Source organism: Jaculus jaculus, chromosome 5 (assembly GCF_020740685.1).
Source record: "Jaculus jaculus isolate mJacJac1 chromosome 5, mJacJac1.mat.Y.cur, whole genome shotgun sequence".
In the NCBI taxonomy this organism is placed as follows: domain Eukaryota; kingdom Metazoa; phylum Chordata; class Mammalia; order Rodentia; family Dipodidae; genus Jaculus; species Jaculus jaculus.
Genome location: NC_059106.1, coordinates 5,139,750 through 5,158,483, shown reverse-complemented (window position 1 = coordinate 5,158,483; position 18,734 = coordinate 5,139,750). Strand labels below are relative to the sequence as shown.

At 40.4% G+C, this 18,734-nt stretch overlaps 1 protein-coding gene across 10 annotated transcripts in view; it reads right to left on the bottom strand.

Moving 5' to 3' along the window:
- Positions 1–574: 574 nt before the first annotated feature.
- Positions 575–18,734, bottom strand: part of Wac (WW domain containing adaptor with coiled-coil) — a 73,496-nt gene continuing 55,336 nt past the window's right edge. For 8 of the 10 annotated variants that reach the window (XM_045149459.1, XM_045149458.1, XM_045149460.1 and 5 more), the window contains 7 exons: positions 13,653–13,898; positions 12,132–12,254; positions 11,290–11,438; positions 8,567–8,685; positions 6,780–6,966; positions 3,707–3,834; positions 575–1,982 (listed from right to left, as the gene is read on the bottom strand). In XM_045149459.1, the coding sequence (XP_045005394.1) occupies positions 1,913–1,982; positions 3,707–3,834; positions 6,780–6,966; positions 8,567–8,685; positions 11,290–11,438; positions 12,132–12,254; positions 13,653–13,898 (1,022 nt within the window). In that variant the 3' untranslated portion in view covers positions 575–1,912. The remainder of the gene's footprint in view (positions 1,983–3,706; positions 3,835–6,779; positions 6,967–8,566; positions 8,686–11,289; positions 11,439–12,131; positions 12,255–13,652; positions 13,899–18,734) is intronic. The other 2 variants (XM_045149455.1, XM_045149456.1) reach the window with 2 other exon arrangements.

The window sequence follows — 18,734 nt, the reverse complement described above, 5'->3', positions numbered from 1 at the left end:
TTTTTGCAGAAAAGATCCAGTGTTTTAGCTTGACACAGCTCTCCAGAGTTAATTTACATGCGTTAATGAAGTTTAGCAGATGTTAGCCTCACCAACATTGCATCACAATGTACCTCATGACATCTGTCTCTTCATTTATAAAGCAGTATTCAATTACAAGAAGAGAAAATCAGTTTCCAGTGTAAGGTTTTCCTTACAATTACACTGGGAACATTTTTGTACCTCAGAAAACACCAACAATGCTATCACTTACAATTTACGTTTGAAGTCACTGGAAAGTCTGAGTGTGAACTTTCATAGTTTAGATATGATTAAAGCACAGAAGCAGTTATGAAATTTCAGTAGTTAGCAGCAATGTTGGGTTAAAACAGCAAAAACGAGCCTTGGGTGCTGGCAGTTAAAGCAGCACATCTGTCTCAGCACAACAGCAAACTCTCCGTCAGGTGTCAGCGAGCTGGTGGGGAAGCGCTTCTGCTACAAAACTCCCGATTTCACACAATACCAGAAGGTCATACTATGGCCACGCGGGACTCATGTTATTAGTAAAGGGGAAATAAAAGCCAAGGTAATTGTATAGTAGCAATAGTTTCTTTTTTTATTTTAATATACTTTAGGAAACAATATACAAAGCCAAGCTTTCCCACCATTTCCAGGTAACAGTGGGGAGCTCCAGTTACACAAATGGAGCGCTTCGTGATGGCTAAGAACAGCAGTCGGCACCAGACTTGAACAGTCACTACAACACAAGCGTCCTTCCAAACGAAAATGTCAGAATAGCAAGACAGGTAAACCAGCTCGAACAAAAGACCACCACTGGGGATATGACTTCATCATTCTTGCTGAATTTCATGTCTCATTAATTATCTTTTACACAATTTACTGTTAATATGTTTTTACCAAAACCACTCAAGGAATTATTTCAATAAAGTATTCAACAAGAATAGATTTGATGAACAATCCCCAGGTAGCTCAAATTCTAATATGCATTGACCGAATGAAAAGAAAAATAACCATTTTTTGTTTGTTTTAACATGTTTATTACAACAGATACACTTCACATCTGACTAGCTTTGTTTCCTCTTCCCCTCCCACACCATGTTCACTGGCTTCTACTGGAGCGATCCACGTACTTTCAGCACATGTGCCCCGCAGAACTTGCAAGTCCGTTCTTACAGGGTGCAATGGATTTCAATCGTTTATACAGACATGTGGGTTCTGTTCAGTCACTGCAACAAGCTACTGTACACGGGGACGGACAGGTCACAGAAAAGTGCCACAGCAACAGTGCCGTTAAGAAAGGAGGAAAGGGAGCCTCAAAAGATGGGTCGAATCAGGGCGAGTATTACAGAGGGAAATGGAACACCTGGGAAATGAAAACACTTCCTTGCAAAACAAATGGAGAAGCACTGCTCCTGATAGGTGTGAGTGTGGACACGGCTGCACACGATAGTTTGTACACCGCCCATATGGTTCAGATCGCATCCTTGGACACACCCCGCCTGGCGCTTGCACTGAATTTTTGAAAATGCAAGATTTCTGAATGATAAATTAACCCCCCAATTTTTTTTTTTAAAAAAGGTAATTATGCAGTCAGGTTTACATGTAAAAGGCTAGGTATTTAGCCACCTCAGCATTGATTAGTTTTGGATGTCTAAGCTCGGTTACACATGGCTTCCCATGGCTTCACTCTACAAAACATATTTACAACGTGAAGAATACATCTACAAGAAATCTACATTTCAAGGGTTTTACAAATCAATCTTGTATCTTTCTCACAGACCCCCGACCCCTTGTCATTTTGTTTGCCCAGCTTAACGGTCCAGAGTCTACTTAAATGCAGCTCAAAAATGTTAAGAATGGGCAACAGATTTACAGTTTCTGTACTCAAGACCATGTGCAATTATTCACATCTTCAAACCATGAAGGAATTCTGATTTTTTAGTTTTTCAAGTTCCTTAATTTGCTGTCTCAAAAACAGTATCCTGTAAAATAGAAGCAGGTATTAGGATTTGTGTGTACACGTTACAGAAAAAAAAAACTATATACATGAGTAATTATTCATACCAAATAATTAAAGCCTTTCTTAGTTTTCAATTGAAAACACTTAATGCATAATATATGAAGTAACAGAATGCAGAAGTGTTACTTTTCCACTCTTTTTCAATAATTACTTAAACTATAAGGATTGATTTAAAATTTATTCTACATAAGCACATCACATTAAAAAGGCAATGAGGGCTGGAGAGATGGCTTAGCAGTTAAGGTGCTTGCCTACGAAGCCTAAGAACCCAAGTTCAGCTCTCCAGGTCCCACAGATGCAGAAGGTAAGGCAAGTGTGCAAAGTCACATATGCCCACTAGGTGGTGCACGCATTTGGCGTTCAACTGCAGTGGCTGGAGGCCCTGGTGCACCATTTCTCTCTCTCATAAAAATAATTAAGCTTAAAAAACTACATTAAATATAAGGCAGGACTATAATGAATTTACCTTGGCTCACAGATGTTAAGATTAAAATTAACTGAGGGCCTGGGAAGATGGCTCAATAAGTAAGAGTGTTTGCTATACAGGCATGATGACCTGATCTCAAATTCCAGCACTGGGGTAAGAAACCCTGGCATATAGTACACATGCCTGTAAATGCAGAGCCAAAAGCAGAAACAGGAGGATCACTGAGGTTCTCTGGTCAGCCAGTCTAACTGAAAAACAGGGAGCTCCAGATTCAGTGGAAAGACTGTCTTGACAAAATAAAGCACAAGAACAACACATGGGGATACAGACCTTCCTCCTCTGGCGTCTGCATGTGTACACACATCCATACCCACCAAAAAAGTTTAAGTTGAAGAGGCAACATTCAATGTAGATATAGACACGTACAAATGGAGTCAAGATGATGATGATAATTAAATGTATACTTCAAAAGTACAAGAGATTTTTGTTCTCAGCCCAAAGAAAACAATTCAAAAAATGAGTAAGTTGGGTTGGAGAGATGGTTTAGTGGTTGAGTGCTTGCCTGTGAAGCCTAAGGACCCTGGTTTGAGGCTCAGTTCCCCAGGACCCACGTAAGCCAGATGCACAAGGTAGTGCATGCGTCTGGAGTTCGTTTGCAGTGGTTGGAAGCCCTGGCATGCCCATTCTCTCTCTATTTGCCTCTTTCTGTCTGCCACTCTCAAATAAATAAATAAAAGTTTTAAAAAAGCTTTAAATAAAAAAAAATGAGTAAGTCCTGAATTTAAATTGTGCACTGTTTGAACTGCACTATAGGAACGCCTCTTCCTTAGGCACTCCACAGCTTTCTTGGTTACCCAGCTGACCTCTGCAGTGTCACAGGACTTAATAGTCACAAAAGCACAATTCTACCAAGTACTGACTCTACAGAAGAGACATGATCCTGGCAACTCCAATAAGCCAAAGCAGAGATGCTGACTGCAAAATTGCTTCTTGTAAGTGAAAAGGTAAAGCCTTCAACTTAATTTTAAAAAATGAGATGTCAAGGTTGCCAAGACATATTTCAGCAAAATAAGTTTTGTAAAGACTATGAACACAGTAACACAAGCTAACTTAGGACTGAAATATCATTACTACAGATTTTACTATCCACAGATCCAGGCACCCCACAGGATCTTAGAATGTACTCCGAGCAGGTAAAGGGAGACTACTACTGTACGCAATTCTAAGAAAAAAAGAAATGTGACCTAGTGAAAACTTACCTTTGCTCTCGCAAAGTTGCTTGAATTTCACATACTCGGACTAGAGATCTTAAATTTTTTAATTCAGTACAAATTTCAGACATGTGAACGCTTCCCATGTTATGGGCTTCTTCACGCAATCTTGATGCCTACAATTAATGAAGTAATTCAATAACATAAATAATCTACAAACTAATGCTAAAATTACATACTAATTATTTTCCCATGGATGCCTAAGAATGCCAGAGACTGTAAGAAAAGAAAAATGATGTTAAGGAACTGTGTCTAGTGGTAGAAAATATTTTGTTTTTTCCTTCAATGTTCTTTTTTTTTTTTTTTTTTTTTTTAGGTAGGGTCTCACTCTAGCCCAGACTGACCTGGAATCCACTATGTAGTCTCAGGGTGGCCTTGAACTCAAAGTGATCCTCCTATACCTCTGCCTCTCTAGTGCTGGGATTAAAGGTGTGTGCGTGCCACCACACCCGGCTCCTTCACTGTTGTTCTTTTTTTTTTTTTTTTAATTTTTTAAAAAATTTTTATTTATTTATTTGAGAGCGACAGACACAGAGAGAAAGACAGATAGAGGGAGAGAGAGAGAATGGGCGCGCCAGGGCTTCCAGCCTCTGCAAACGAACTCCAGACGCGTGCGCCCCCTTGTGCATCTGGCTAACGTGGGACCTGGGGAACCAAGCCTCAAACCGGGGGTCCTTAGGCTTCACAGGCAAGCGCTTAACCGCTAAGCCATCTCTCCAGCCCTTCACTGTTCTTAAGAAAATATTTCGGGGCTGGAGAGATGACTTAACAGTTAAGGCGCATGCCTACAAAACCTAAGGACCCAGGTTCAATTCTTCGGGTCCCAAGTAAGCAAGATGCACATGGTGGCGCATGTGTCTGGAGTTTGTTTGCAGTGGCTAGAGGCCCTGATACTCCCCATTCTCTCTCTCTCTCTCTAATAAATAAATAAATAAAATTCTCATATGTCAAAAGGACAGGGATGGTCTATACTGACAATACCAGCAGTTGGGGGGTAGAAGCAGTAGGACAGTGAGGCGTTTCAAAAAATAAGCTAGGTGTGGTGGCGTATGACTTTAATCCCAGCTCAGGAGGCTAGGAGGACTGCTGTGAGTTAAGGCCAACCTGAGACTACATAGTAAATTTCAGGTCAGCCTGGGCTAGATCGAGACCCTACCTCAAAAATGAGAAACACATTTTTAATTTCAGGATAGTAATACACTAGAATAGGATTCATCATTGATGGTAAATGAAAGATACTGGCTACAAATCTGTGTAGGAGCTGTTAAAAGGAGGTTCACTATGAGTTTGAGGCCACACTGGGCTCCAGGTCAGCCTAAGATATGGTAAGATCTTGCTTCCCCTCCAAAAGGGGGGTGTCGCATTGGGAGATGGCTCAGGGATTAGATAACCAATAAAGCCAGATGTACAAAGTGGCACATGCATCTGGATTATTTTTAAAAATTTAATCTATTTTATTTTATTTATTTATTTGAGGGAAAGATAGAGAATGGGCACGCCAGGGCCTTCAGCCACAAACAAACTCCAGATACATGTGCGACCTTGTGCATCTGAGCTTATGTGGGTCCTAGGGAAATGAACCTGGGTCCTTTGGCTTTGCAGGCAAGTGCCTTAACCAATAAGCCACCTTTCCAGCCTTCTGGAATTCTGAAGTGGCAAGAGGCCCTCATGTGCCCATACTCAAACAATGTCTCTCTTTTTGCAAATAAATAAAGAAAACTAAAACAATAAATAAAAGACCAAGGGTATGCGGCAGGCACAAGGGCATTGGATTTGTGTCACATCAATGAGCCAGGTGGAGAGCAGTGTTTGTTTAGACAATGGGTAAGCTTATCAACTACACGCTCCTGCATTTCAACAGTAACAATAACCAGGACCACAAGCACAGGACCAAATACTGACGAATGGATGATGGCAGCTATAAAACTGTACTGAAATAGTCTGTGCACACACACACACACACACACACACACACACACACACACGTGTCAATCATCATCAAAAACTACTGTTTCAAGTATTCTGTAAAACTAAGAAATTAATTATTATAAATACACAAACCAAATTAATTTTTTTAATTTTTGGTTTCTTGCTCTCACACAGGCTGACCTGGAATTCACTATGTTGTTTCAGGTTGGCCTTGATCTCAGATCTTCCTACTTTTTCTTCCAGATTGCTAGATTAAAGGCGTGCATCACCATACCCGGTCCAAATTATTTTCTAAAGCATAAGTATGGACTTTTTCCCCTAGTCACTCAATGGCATAAAACCTGCTATAAAAGATTTATAATGCCCCATGGGGTTGACCTGCATCCCCCACAAGGAAGGCCTCTTCAGAAAAAGTGCAAGGAACAAAGAAAGGATGGTACCAACGTGTTGTTTACATGCTAAATATGTCCTTATCTAATAAAAATAAATTTAAAAAATACAAAAAAAAAGTACTGGCTAAGATAAGCACTGTTCATTTCGGGAGATTTTGATGGATGTAGTCCCTCTTTTTACCAAAGGCTATGCTGACTTTACTCTCTGTTGGAGAATCTGGTTTTATCAGAGGTTGCAAGACCTGAGGAGATAAACCACCCCTCACATTCAGCCAAAGCCCAGGTGAAAGCAGAGAGGAACTGGGGAGATGAGCTAGAGTGCTGCTTCCATGGCGAGCCTGATGATCAGCTCCAGGGTGAAGGAGACAGATGCTGAGCATATGTAACACATACAAAAGCAGAGATCCAGAGACTCCTAAGGACTCATCACTGAAATAGACTTAAAACACATCCATCAAAGCACATGGTAATTTGCAGAAGAGGCAGGCAGAATCAAAGACTGTAAGAGCCACAGGTTGGGACATCATGCCCAGAGGCATTGCTTCCCAGCAATAACTGTTGCTTCCAAAACACATAACCCACACAACCATGGGGAATACCAGTAACCCTGCTGAGGAGGGGACCCAGCAGAATGGGTGCAGGGAGGAGGAAAAAAAGGATACCGACACATGATGTATCCATACAAAATGTTCTTAATAAAAAAAAGTTTTAAAAAAGTTAAAAAAAAAAGCGCAACATACCTGCTTCTCTGCATGGTCTGCAGGCCATCCTTGAACATGTTTTATGAGATTTTCATTGAAGTGTGCTGCTAATGTAGGTGTTAATGAACACGCAGGTCGAGCAGATGAATTTTGTGGTACAACTGTTGCATTTGATGCATTACTACTAGCAGTATGATTTGGACCAGGTGATGGACTTCTCTGACTACTGGAAAACAAGTGAATGTAAAGGATGTTTAAAAGCAGTCTCTAGGCACATAGCCTAGGAAGTATCAGTAAGCTATTAAAGATATCAAATAGACCCAACGTTTAGTGCAATGTATATCAAGTATTCTCTATACATGTATGGGGAGAAAAAGAGAGGCCTTTAACTACTACTGTCAAAATCAAATGTAAAAGGATTGTAAACAGGCTGGCGAGATGGTTCAATGGGTTAAGAATGCTTGCGTAAAGACATGAGCTCAATTCCCAGCACAGTACCCATATAAAACGGCAGGCATGGGCTGGAGAGATGGCTTAAGGCATATATGCCTATGAAGCCTAAGGACCCAGGTTCGATTCTCCAGATCCCACGTAAGCCAGATGCACATGGTGGCACATGCATCTGGAGTTCATTTGCAGTGGCTGGAGGCCCTGGCGTACCCATTTTCACTCTTTCTCCCTCTCTCTCTCTGTCTCCAATAAATAAATAAATGAAAATAAAATCTTAAAAATAAAAGCCAAGCATGACCATGTATACCTACAGAGAGGATGAGCATGATGGCAAAATGATACTAAAAACATGACACTAATATTAGGTGTCTATTTTTAAAATTGGGGAGACATAGGCTGGAGGGATGGCTTAGTTAAGGCATTTGCCTGCAAAGCCGAAGGGCCCAGGTTTGATTCCCCAGGACCCACGTTAGCCAGATGCACAAGGGGATGCACGCATCTGGAGTTTGTCTGCAGTGGCTGAAGGCTCTGGCGCACCCATTCCCTCTCTCACTGTCTCTTTCTCTGTCAAATAAATAAATTTTTTTTTTTTTTTTTTTAAAGTGGGGAGACATGGTGGTGAGAACCAGAATCTAAATCACCCAAGTTACTGCAACCTGCTGCACCCGTCTGGGCTCTGAATGATTTCGGGTATTTCTAGAAATTAAATCTCATCCAGAACTACAAGTTTAAGCAATAAGGATATTTAAGTTAGCTTTTAAAGACAATTAAAAAAAATTTTGCACAACTGTTCTGAACAATGGAAGCACTCAAGTAGACAGCTTCCCAAATGATTTTGAAGGGAACAATTCTCATTTGGGAATGTAAATTCTGAAATACTTGTTTAGAAAAAAAGCCAGCTGACTTACTTTTCCATGTCCCTGCCAAAAAAATAACAACTAGGAAAAACAATGAAAAACCACTCCGATTTCATTTAAAACTGGGCTGGAGTGAAAATGCAATGTAGTGCTCTGTAAGTGCATGAATAGCAATCTGTAGAGGGTCAGAACTGCAGCTATTAGGAAAGCCCAACAAATGAATTGTAGAGGTGAGATATTTGGCATCACCAATGCACTCAACCCCAAACTCCTTATAGAAGCTTAAAGCGATAGATACAGCACCAACAAAACCCGTACAGCCCTTTCCGTTTTTGTTCATGCATCACTTATTTTTATTCTTACAATAGTTAAATTTAAAGAAAAGAGCCATTTTCAACAAAATAACTCAATCTTTATTGCTGGAGACAGTAATCTTATTGCATAAAATCTGTTTAGGAATCTTGTATTAACAATAATATGCTGAATAAAGCAATAATGCAGTGTCCACACAAAACTTGCCTTGAGCGTTGAAGACTCCGAGGAGAGAGAGGTTCGTGGCCTTGTTGCTTGTCAGCAGTCACAGGCTGTTGTGTGGCCGACTGTGACACTGGTCCTGGCTTAACCACCGGAGTACTAACCTAGAATGGCAAGATCTGGTGAGACAGACTTCTAGGAATAATCGACGACGACTACTGATGATGCCTTTACTTCTACCCTCCCGTGACTCTCAGTTGTCTCAACCTTGTTTCCTAATTGTAAACAATTTAAGATTTGCAGATTGAATTAAAGATTATATAAAAAGATAAATTTTGAACCAAATTTTTAAATAAAATGGCATTAAACTAAAGTCATGAAAGTTTATTACTAACATCAGCAGAAGAAACTATTTTCCAAGTTTCCAATATTTTTCTAATACACTGTGTTGTTTCTGAGTTATTTCTAAATCAATAAAAGTCAGTGTTATGTCATCAGAATGTGGATGCCTAGTTTTCAGCAGCATAGCAGTTGTTCAACTGGAGGGATCTTCACAACAATGTCACCACGAGGCCCTCGACTGCCAATGGGGACGTGTGTGCTACTTAGTCAGACGTCAGAGAGAGAGAAACAGATAAGCCCTGGGTCTCAGCCACGTCCGGAAGCTACAGGGATTTGCTCCGGAGCTCAGAAATCTTCCCACCTCCATTGTAGTAGCCTCTGCCTGTGCTTCACATGAGCAATGAACACACACCAGGCCCAGCTCTCTGTATTTAAGACTCAAGCAGCCTACTGAAGCTAATTCACTGTGTGAAGTTTGAGAGAAGACAACTTTGAATGAAAGTCTCCTTGTCTTTTATCTAGAAGATGACTGATGAAGATAAAGGAACCATAGTAAACAACACAAAAATGAGAATGACTTACCAGACAGGGACACTTCAGTGATCCCCAACAATAAAGAAATTCTCCCAGCAATCTGGACAGGCCTGCTAACCCTGAGAATTACCTATTTTAAGTATATTTTATAGGTTCTACATAAGCTCAAATATATAATTACTCTTTTTAGAAACTTGAAAGACAAACCTGAGATTTTGAAAATACATGAAGATTCTAAAACATGAGTAGATCAACAATGGGCTGAGGAAGGGAAAAGGAGAGAAAATTTAAAACCTAAAAGCTGACCTACCACCACTTCAAGAGAGGGTTCAGAGCGTTCAATGAATTTTTACTTCTAAGCATCTGCTTAAGGTCTTATTTGAATAAAGAATTCGGTGGCACTGAATGTGAAATAGCACATTATTTTCCAACTACTAAAAGAACTTCCTTCCTATGTCTATTATTAAAAGTAAAAAACTAAATTCCAATTTTCATATACAAAAAACTAACTTCTCTCAGTAAGACGGTGATATTTAAAAAAAAAAAAGGAGCATGGCTAAAATATAGCTTAGCAGTTAAGGCACGGAAGCCAAAGGACCCAGGTTCAATTCTCCAGTATCCAAGTAAGCCAGATGAAAGGCAGTACATGCATCTGGAGGTTCATTTGCAATGGCTAGAGGTCCTGGCATGACCATTCTATCTGCCTCTTTCTCACTCTCAAGTAAATAAATATTTTTAAAAGGAGCAAAGAATGAATACAATAGGTATTTACTTATGATTTATGGCCAAAAATCAAGTGATGTGCACAAAATTTGATGTACAAAAAAAAAAAAAAAATAGACCAACCATTTTTAACTGTATTCTAAGGAACCACATCTACAAACATTTTTTTTTTTACTTTCCTAAACACAGGCAACAGTCCTTACTTAGAAAGACCATTAACAATAGTCAGGAAAACCTAAGTTTCTAATTCTGACACTACTACAATAAGGAGATATAACTGAAAGTTTATTTTTGTTTATTAAATGGGGCAAACGGTATATAATTTACATGAGAAATTCAAATATAACATGCACAGAAATTCAGAAAAATGGACACATGAAAGAAATAAAATAAAACTATGGGGCAGGTGGTTCAGTGGTTAAGACGCTTGCCTACAAAGTCTAACAACCCTGGTTTGATTCCCCAGTACCCAGGTAAAGCCAGATGTACAGTGTAGCACATGCATCTGGACTTCTTTTACAGCTACTAGAGGCCCTGGTGCACCCATATTCATTCATTCATTATCCCCCCCTTCCTGTCTCCCTAAAAAGATAAAAGGGCTAGAGAGATGGCTTAGTGGTTAAGGTGCTTGCCTGCAAAGCCTTAGGACCCAAGTTCGATTATTCAGTAGCTATATAAGATAGATACACAAGGTGCCACATGCATCTGGAGTTCATTTGCAGTGGCTAGAGGGCCTGGTGTGCCCATTCTCTCTCCCACTGTGTCCTCTATCAGTCTCTCAAATAAATAAAATACTTAAAAATGTATGTATTCTAAAAAACTATGAAAATGGTGGAAAACAGGTCACTCAAATAAATGAAACATTAAAAACTACATAAATAAAACTATAAAAAGTGGGAAATGGGTCGCTTCTAGTTTAGAAGTTCTACAAATATTACGACTCACTCATAGATCCTATTGATCCAGATTTCCAGTTCACAAATCCTAAATCCAACAGGGAGCACGGAATCAGCTAGAGTAGAGCAGCAATACATTCTGTTTATCCCGCTGCCACCATGTCCAGTATCAGCCACCTGTCACTCATTTCTCTTAGTACCTCATTCTCAGGGGGAATTTCCCTAACAATACCAATTCTCAAATGTATGATTAGTATCTCAAAGGTGACATACCTTTGGCTGTGATGAAACAGGAGGAGTACTAATCAGAGGTTTGATAGGGACTGTGTTAGTCTGAGGTGTGCTTATTCTTGGAGATACATAGGATCTTGGGGAAGATGCATCAGACGTTAAAGACATTGGAGATTGGTTAGATGGCTGGGCTGTAAAAAAGTAAAAAGTAAGTTTAGGTAAAATAAAACCCTTTATAGAATATGCCATGACTCTCCCTACCTTAAGGAACACTCAAGGACACCTCACTAACAGCAAGCTCAGTTGAAGCCAGTTCTCGCAGGGGAAGTGGCTTCCTCACCATCCTGACTTTGTCCTTATTCATCTCAGCCCAGCTCATCCTGTCAGTGCCCACCTCATGAGCTAGCCAAGGACTATGGTTTGCACCACTAAGCTTTCTTTCCACACCAAGTAATTCCTGCTTCCTTTCGCTCTCCTGTTTCTGCAGAAGAGAGATGGCTCCATTCAAAGGTAGAAGGGCAGGAGGAGCACTTTCATATTCTCTAGTCACAACTCATTTAATATGAATCGGAAGCAAACTTCAACTTTCAAATGTAAGAGGTCATAAAGTTTACCTTCTGCTTTAAAGTAAAATACCTTATTAACTTAAATTCTGAATTAAATAATGTATAACAGATCTTATGGCAATACCTTAAATGCCAACACATGCTTCATCTAAAAAAAAAGAAAGAAAAAAAACTACAGTATATATCAACCATACAAAAAAAGCATTAAAAGAAACCATTATTGTACCTAATATTAAAAAAACAAACAACCTTGTCCACAATTCTAAAAACAAAACAAAGGCACAAATTTGAGATATGTATACAAACAGGCATGAATACCTTGTGTAGAGAGCTGAGCAGCTTGAGAAATCAGAGAGGTGATATTGAACGCAGATGGCCCAGCAGTAAGGAATTTATGTATAATAGACTGCAGCGAAGCTTGTGTCACAGCTGCTGTAAGAACTACAAACATATTATTTCCTAGATTCAAATAACAAAGAGGCTTATGTGGCATTAAACTCAAACATAATGAAAACCAATGATTTTAAAAAGTGTTCTAAACTTTCAAAGTGAAAGCCTGGAAGATAAGAATAATATAATGGGTCTAAAGATTTAAGATGATCCAAGGGAAAACAAAACAAAACAAAACATGCTAATGGGTTTAACGATGAAGGAGTGTCAATGGTTTCCTTCACACTAAAGGCCCTTCCTCTGTAAGTCTCTTGAAAACAGCAGTATTCACTGGAGCTTCTGACTGTGCCCTTGGCCTATCTGTGTGGAAGTGCTCAGTACATTTCTGGGCTTATCTGAACAAATGGCTGCTATGACACATAGCTGCTTTTGTAAAGGAGCTGAATGACATTTCAAACTGCAGGCATCAGCTTCCATACCCCACCAGTTTAAAAAATAGACACAAGACAGGTGTGGTGGTGCACACCTTCAATCCCAGAACTAGGGAGGCACAGGTAGGATGACCACTGTGAGTTCGAGGCCACCCTGAGGCTACAAGGTGAATTCCAGGTCAGCCTGAGCTAGAGTGAGATCCTACATGGGGAGGGGTGGGGAGGGGACGGGGACAAAAGGCTAGCAACTTAGGAAAACCTAGTACTTTTGATGCCTAAGGATTGCTGATGATTGACATGTTTATGTTTAAAGCTCTACTTTGCCTAAGGTAAAACATTTACACATTAAATCAAAGAACTACATAGTTATTTTACAAAATAAAATAATTAAAATCACAAGAAGCTTGAGGATAATAAGAATAGATCAACTAGTCTAAAACAGCTCTATTTTTAAGACAAATAAAAATGACTTAACATTACATTACAGGAAAATGTACACAAATAGAAAGTGATTATATTACTAAGAAACTTTTGCAATGCTCTTAGGATTAAGCATGAATGGTTCTATATCAAACGACCTCTAGTTTTTGTTCAGGCTTCTTTGAGGTGGTTACTTATGCATGTTAGTAGCTCAATGAACCATCAAAAGTGAAATACATATGATCATGGGGGGGGCCTGCTTTTTTAATCAGTATCTATAACCCCCCTCTCAGCATTTTTAAACTCATTGAATTAAGAGATTTTAAGTACTTCAAAATATTCATCACAGTAATCACAGAAACAAGCTCATTTCAAATAACTACCAACTACATACCAAGTCTTGAAAAAATACATGATTATTGCCAAGTGAATGATCATACCACGACATGAACTATGAGAGATAAATTCTAAATTTTAAAGTGAAACAACAAGCATTAGTTTCAAGAAGACATGAAAGACCATTCTTAAATTTGAAATTTTAGAAATAATTTAGCATGCTACAAATGACTTTTTAAGTACTGGTACTATGAAAGTTTACCTTCATTTATTTTAGATAGGTCCACATTAGAATTATTAAGCTGTAGTGTGGCTTGCAAAGCAGGAAGCAACTGTCTAAGAAGATTTGGGTCCTGAAGTAATGGAGGTATCGGTGACTGTGGAGCAGGAGAAACAGGTACTGTTGACGCAGATGTTGGAGGTGCAGAGGTGGGGTTCAGTCCAGAGGCTGAAGATGTGGAAGGAGTTGTGCAAGAATGCGATACCGTTTTGTCTCCCGGTGTAGACTCTACGTAAAAAGGGGACAATAGAGCTGAGAACTACTCTAGGATACCAAAGCGCAGCGTTCCCGCATGTGCCACACACTCAACAGAAACCATCCCGCTACCTTATAAGAATGCTCAGTAAATATTTGCCTGATGAGAACAAAGTAGACATTTTTTACATCCATACTCAACTACGAGACTGAGCAAGAAAGACTACTTATATAACTTGCTTCAAATCAAAGAGGCAGAGCAAGCATACGTTTTTGTCTGACTGGAACAGCAGCATGCCGGCAACAACGGCGCTGTCTCAGTGAGGTTCCACACTAACCACACCTTCCAACAGCGGCCGCCAGGACAAGGGACCGCACAGCTCCATGGAACATTAAATGCCAACGACCACAGCAAAGACCTAACGACAATGGCTTCTTTAGAAAAGGGTAGGCACCATCCAGTTCAATACCAAAATGGGCTAGAAATGTGATGAATGAGTAAACTATTGTAAAGTTTTATGCTTACTAAGTTTCAGAACTGCAAAGACCCTTTTAATAGCAAAAATAAGCATAACCGTATCTATTTAGAGATAAAAGGTATAAACATGTACAGAAAGTAATACTTCTATTATGTACATACTCAAATCAATAGTATTCAAACACTCAATATTATTTTCATTGTAGGTAACAAATTGGCAATATATATCGTAAAGACTGTAACTTCCTGAAGAAAACACATTCTGCAAGACATGCTCTGACAGATTAATAAAAACAATTTAGGGATGGAAGGATGACTTAGAGGTTTAAGGCACTTATTTGTCTGCAAAGCCAAAGGACCCAGGTTCAATTCCCCAGTATCCATGTAAAGCCAGATGCACAAGGTGGCACATGCATCTGGAATTCATCTGCACTGGCTAGAGACCCTAGCTAGCATACCCATACTCTCTCCACCTCTTTGTCCTCTCAAATAAATATTTTTTTTTATTAAAAAAAAAGGACTTAACTGGGCATGGTGGCATATACTGTTAATCCCACTGGGAAGGCAGAAGTAGGAGGATCACTGTGAGTTCCAAGCCAGTCAAGGACTACAGAGAGTGAGTGTCCGGTCAGCCTTGACTACAGTGAAGTCCTACCTTGAACAAACCAAAACCAATTTAAGGGTTACAGAGATGGCTTAGCAGCTAAGTGAGCTTCCAGCACAAGCATGAGAACCACAGAGGCCTAAGCCTGCCATAATTCAAATATCCAGACCACACTGAAACCACCCACACCTGTAACCCCAGTCCCAGAGAGCAGACCTGACAATCTTCAGAACCCCCCAAACTCCCAAATCAGTAAATAAACTTGGCTCATAATGAGACCCTGCAGAAAGGAGGAGGAGGAAGGAGCAGGGCACCAAATGTTACACTCCAGCCACTGAACACTAGGTGCCCAGGCCTTACAGGCGAGCATATGGGGTGCCACACCATAAACACACAAGGGAAAAAAATCAAGTTACGGTTGACTAAGCTTTTTGTGTGTTTGTCTTTGAAACTGTTACAGAGCCAGGTGGGCAGCATAGACTTGTGGTCCTGGTAGCTGGGACGTACACAATCAAGACTCTGCCTCATAAGAAGTAGTACACCATTAAGCAGAAAAGATTTCTAAACTTACAAAACACGTAGAATAAATCTAAAGTATTGGCAGGAAAGTATTTTAAAGAACTTCTATAAATCAAATGACAAACTACCCAATAAAGTGTACAGAAGACATTTAAAGCAATCTGAATGGCTTAAAAACATATTTAAGTTCATTAATAGAAAAATGTACAGTAAGGCAAGAGAGCCACTTGGCAGAAAATTTAGCCCAGCAATACTGTTAAGTGTGAGCACTCACTGAACGTGTCTATGTGAAGGAAACAACACACTTCATGATTCACAGTCACCCTCAGGTGTACAAACCCAGAGACATCTTCATACATGTACATATGCACAAAAGACAAGAAAAAGATTCATGTAGCACTAAGTATTGAGATCTACTTTAGCTAAAAACTACAAATAAATGTCCACCAACAATAAAAACTGCGATTTGCGTAGAGGGGGTTGCATGCGTGTGGGCACAAGTGCAGGCGCACGTGTATGCATGTGCATGTGGAGGCCCGAGGCCAGCTTTGGCTGCTGCCTTTCTCCCCTGTCCACTTCATTCGCTGAGTCAGGGTCTCAGAGGAAGCTAGAACTTGACAGCTAGTGCAGCAGCCAGCAACCAGAGTGACGGGACTGCACGCTCCACCACCCACCCACCTGGTATCTAGGTAGGTGTTTTGCAGGTCTAATTTCAGGTCCTCAAGCACTTTATACACTGAGCCATTTACTCAGCTCCACAAACTGCTATTTTTAAGCCAAAGAATTTTACTAATACAACGTGAATGAAGGAAAGAGTATCAGAAATGGGTAACATTTACATCCATATGTATTCTCTTATGAGTAGTTCCTTAAAGTATCATTTCCTATACACAAGACTGTTTTACACATTATGTGCCTGGTTAAGACTGTTGATATGAAACCAAGTGTATGCTTTAGGAGCACTGCAGTTTAGGATTACTGTTAAATACATTAATTGTCGATTTTTGCTTTGAATTCTACGAACTAAAACATTCACTGACTTTCATGACCCTCCAGAGGAGTTGGGGAGTTCATTATTAGCAAGCTTATCTCAATCAAAGTACTGGAACAATAGTTCTCTTAAGTCTGGAAGCCACAGCTGCCTTATGTACATCTCATGAACATCCTAACTCACAGATAACCAAAAAGGCCTAAGAGAGTTTTACAAGCTTACACATTTAGGCAAGTTCAGTGAGTGTGGCAGAGAGGCCATTGTTTATTTCCAGCTTTGCTGGTTTGGATACTTGGACAAATACAAAGAAACAGACTAAAATGATACCTTTTTTCCTTGTGAGAAATGTGCCGTTAGCTACGTATTAATGTTTTGAGTATGTACGTGGATGGGGAGGGCAAAGAACACCCACAACCCTGCTCTGGGCTCACAGTCACATCACTAGGCACAGAGCTGCTTGTCATCTTGCTCTGGTGCTGCTCTTTTGGCTGTGCTGGCTTCAACAGGTTCTCCACCTCCCCTCCCCTCCCCCCTCTCCAAAAAGGGCGGGGATTATGGAAGCCTGCCAGACCACGAGCCAGAAGCACTTTATCCACTGAGCCATCTTCCCAGTGCCAGCTGGGATTTGAAAGGACATCTTAAGAGGCAATTACACCTTATATTTGCAGCTTTATTCAAATCATATCTCTTAATAGGCATCTTCTTGCCACATGTGGAAGTGCATACCTTTAGCCCCAGCACTCAAGAAGTAGAGGTAGGAGGATCACTGTAAGTTTGAGGCCACCCTGAGACCACATAGTGAATTCCAGGTCAGTTTGAGTTAGAGTGAGACCCTACCTCGGGGCGGGGGGGGGGGGGGGATTAAAAGGAAAAAAAAGGCATTTCCCCCCCCTTATTTTGAGAGGTATCATGCTATGCAGCCAGAGCTGGTCTCAAACTGGAAGATCTTCCTTCTTCAGCCCTTTTGAGTGCTTGGTTTATAGAGACCCACCACCAAGGCTGGTGGCAGAGTTCTCTGAATTACAGTTTGTGGGCATTTAGATTAATACTCAGAATAAAATAAATTTTAATATTTTTATCCATGAACTATTTAATGCTTATATTCTTATGAAATCATCTTATTAATTTCATGAATGTGTATGGTGGACAGAATTGATCAGAGAAGATACAAGGTATTTTCAAGTTTGCTTTCATGCTGCCATATCTATCCAAAGACCTGGTATATTAAGGGCTTAACAAATTTTCAGTGTTGCTTATTAAGTCAAACAAACGAAACATGGCCAAAAAAGAAACAACATTAATACATACATATCACATTAGATAAACAAGGAAGGGAGGCTGAGAAGATGGTTTAGCAGTTAAAGGCACTTGTTTGCAAAAAGCCTATTGGCTCAAGTTCAAATGTCAAGCCACCCATGTAAGCCAGACACACTAAGTGGGACGAGCATCTAGTCAACTGCTGTGACACACAGACCACACCACACCACACACGGAAGTGTGGACTGGAGTGCTGCTCATGAGAGGAACAGGGAGGAATCTGGTAATCTGGAGCCACTGCGGATATATTCAGGTCAAGAGCCTGGCTGTACTTTCTCCAGGGCCTAAGAACTTGTGGGAGATGGCACTCAGAAGTAACGAGCTCATTTCTCTGGCAATGGAGGAAATTTCAAGGCAGTCAGTGCACTATACAGGTGCTGGGGATAGTGCTCACTTCTCCCTGCTCTTACCCAGGTCTATGGAGAAAACACAGTGGAGCAACGGAGTATGAGAAGTGTGCACTTTCGCAAACAAAGCAGCAGCAGTGAATTTAAAAAAGCCTGAAGGTAGATTCCAAAGCAGCTGTTGAAGGGTTAGTTTCGATAAGGAGAAATCTAATGCTCTGTGATGGAACAACAGGAAGAGGTTATTCTGACCAAAGACACTACCAGGCATGGAAGGCTATATGTAGTGAAAATCCAAACTCATTTCAAAGTAGAGAGCCTGCAGTGAGAATGCAACTCAAAGTGCACCCTGCTGAAAAGTAACTGCCTAGGAAAGGGTTTACCTAGGGTAGGCACACAGGCTAATCCACTGTGGTGGTCCAAAGGCACAGGGTCCAACCTGAGCAGGCATGATCACTGTGGACCTCTCTTTGGAGGCATGGAAGACACAAGACTGACAGGGTCATGAAGTCTTCCAGCATGGCTAAAGAGAACTGCTGGTGCCAGGCAATGCAGAGCAGGAGCTGGCAGTTACTTAGCCAGAGAGAAAAGGACAAGGACCCACATCTCTTGCTTC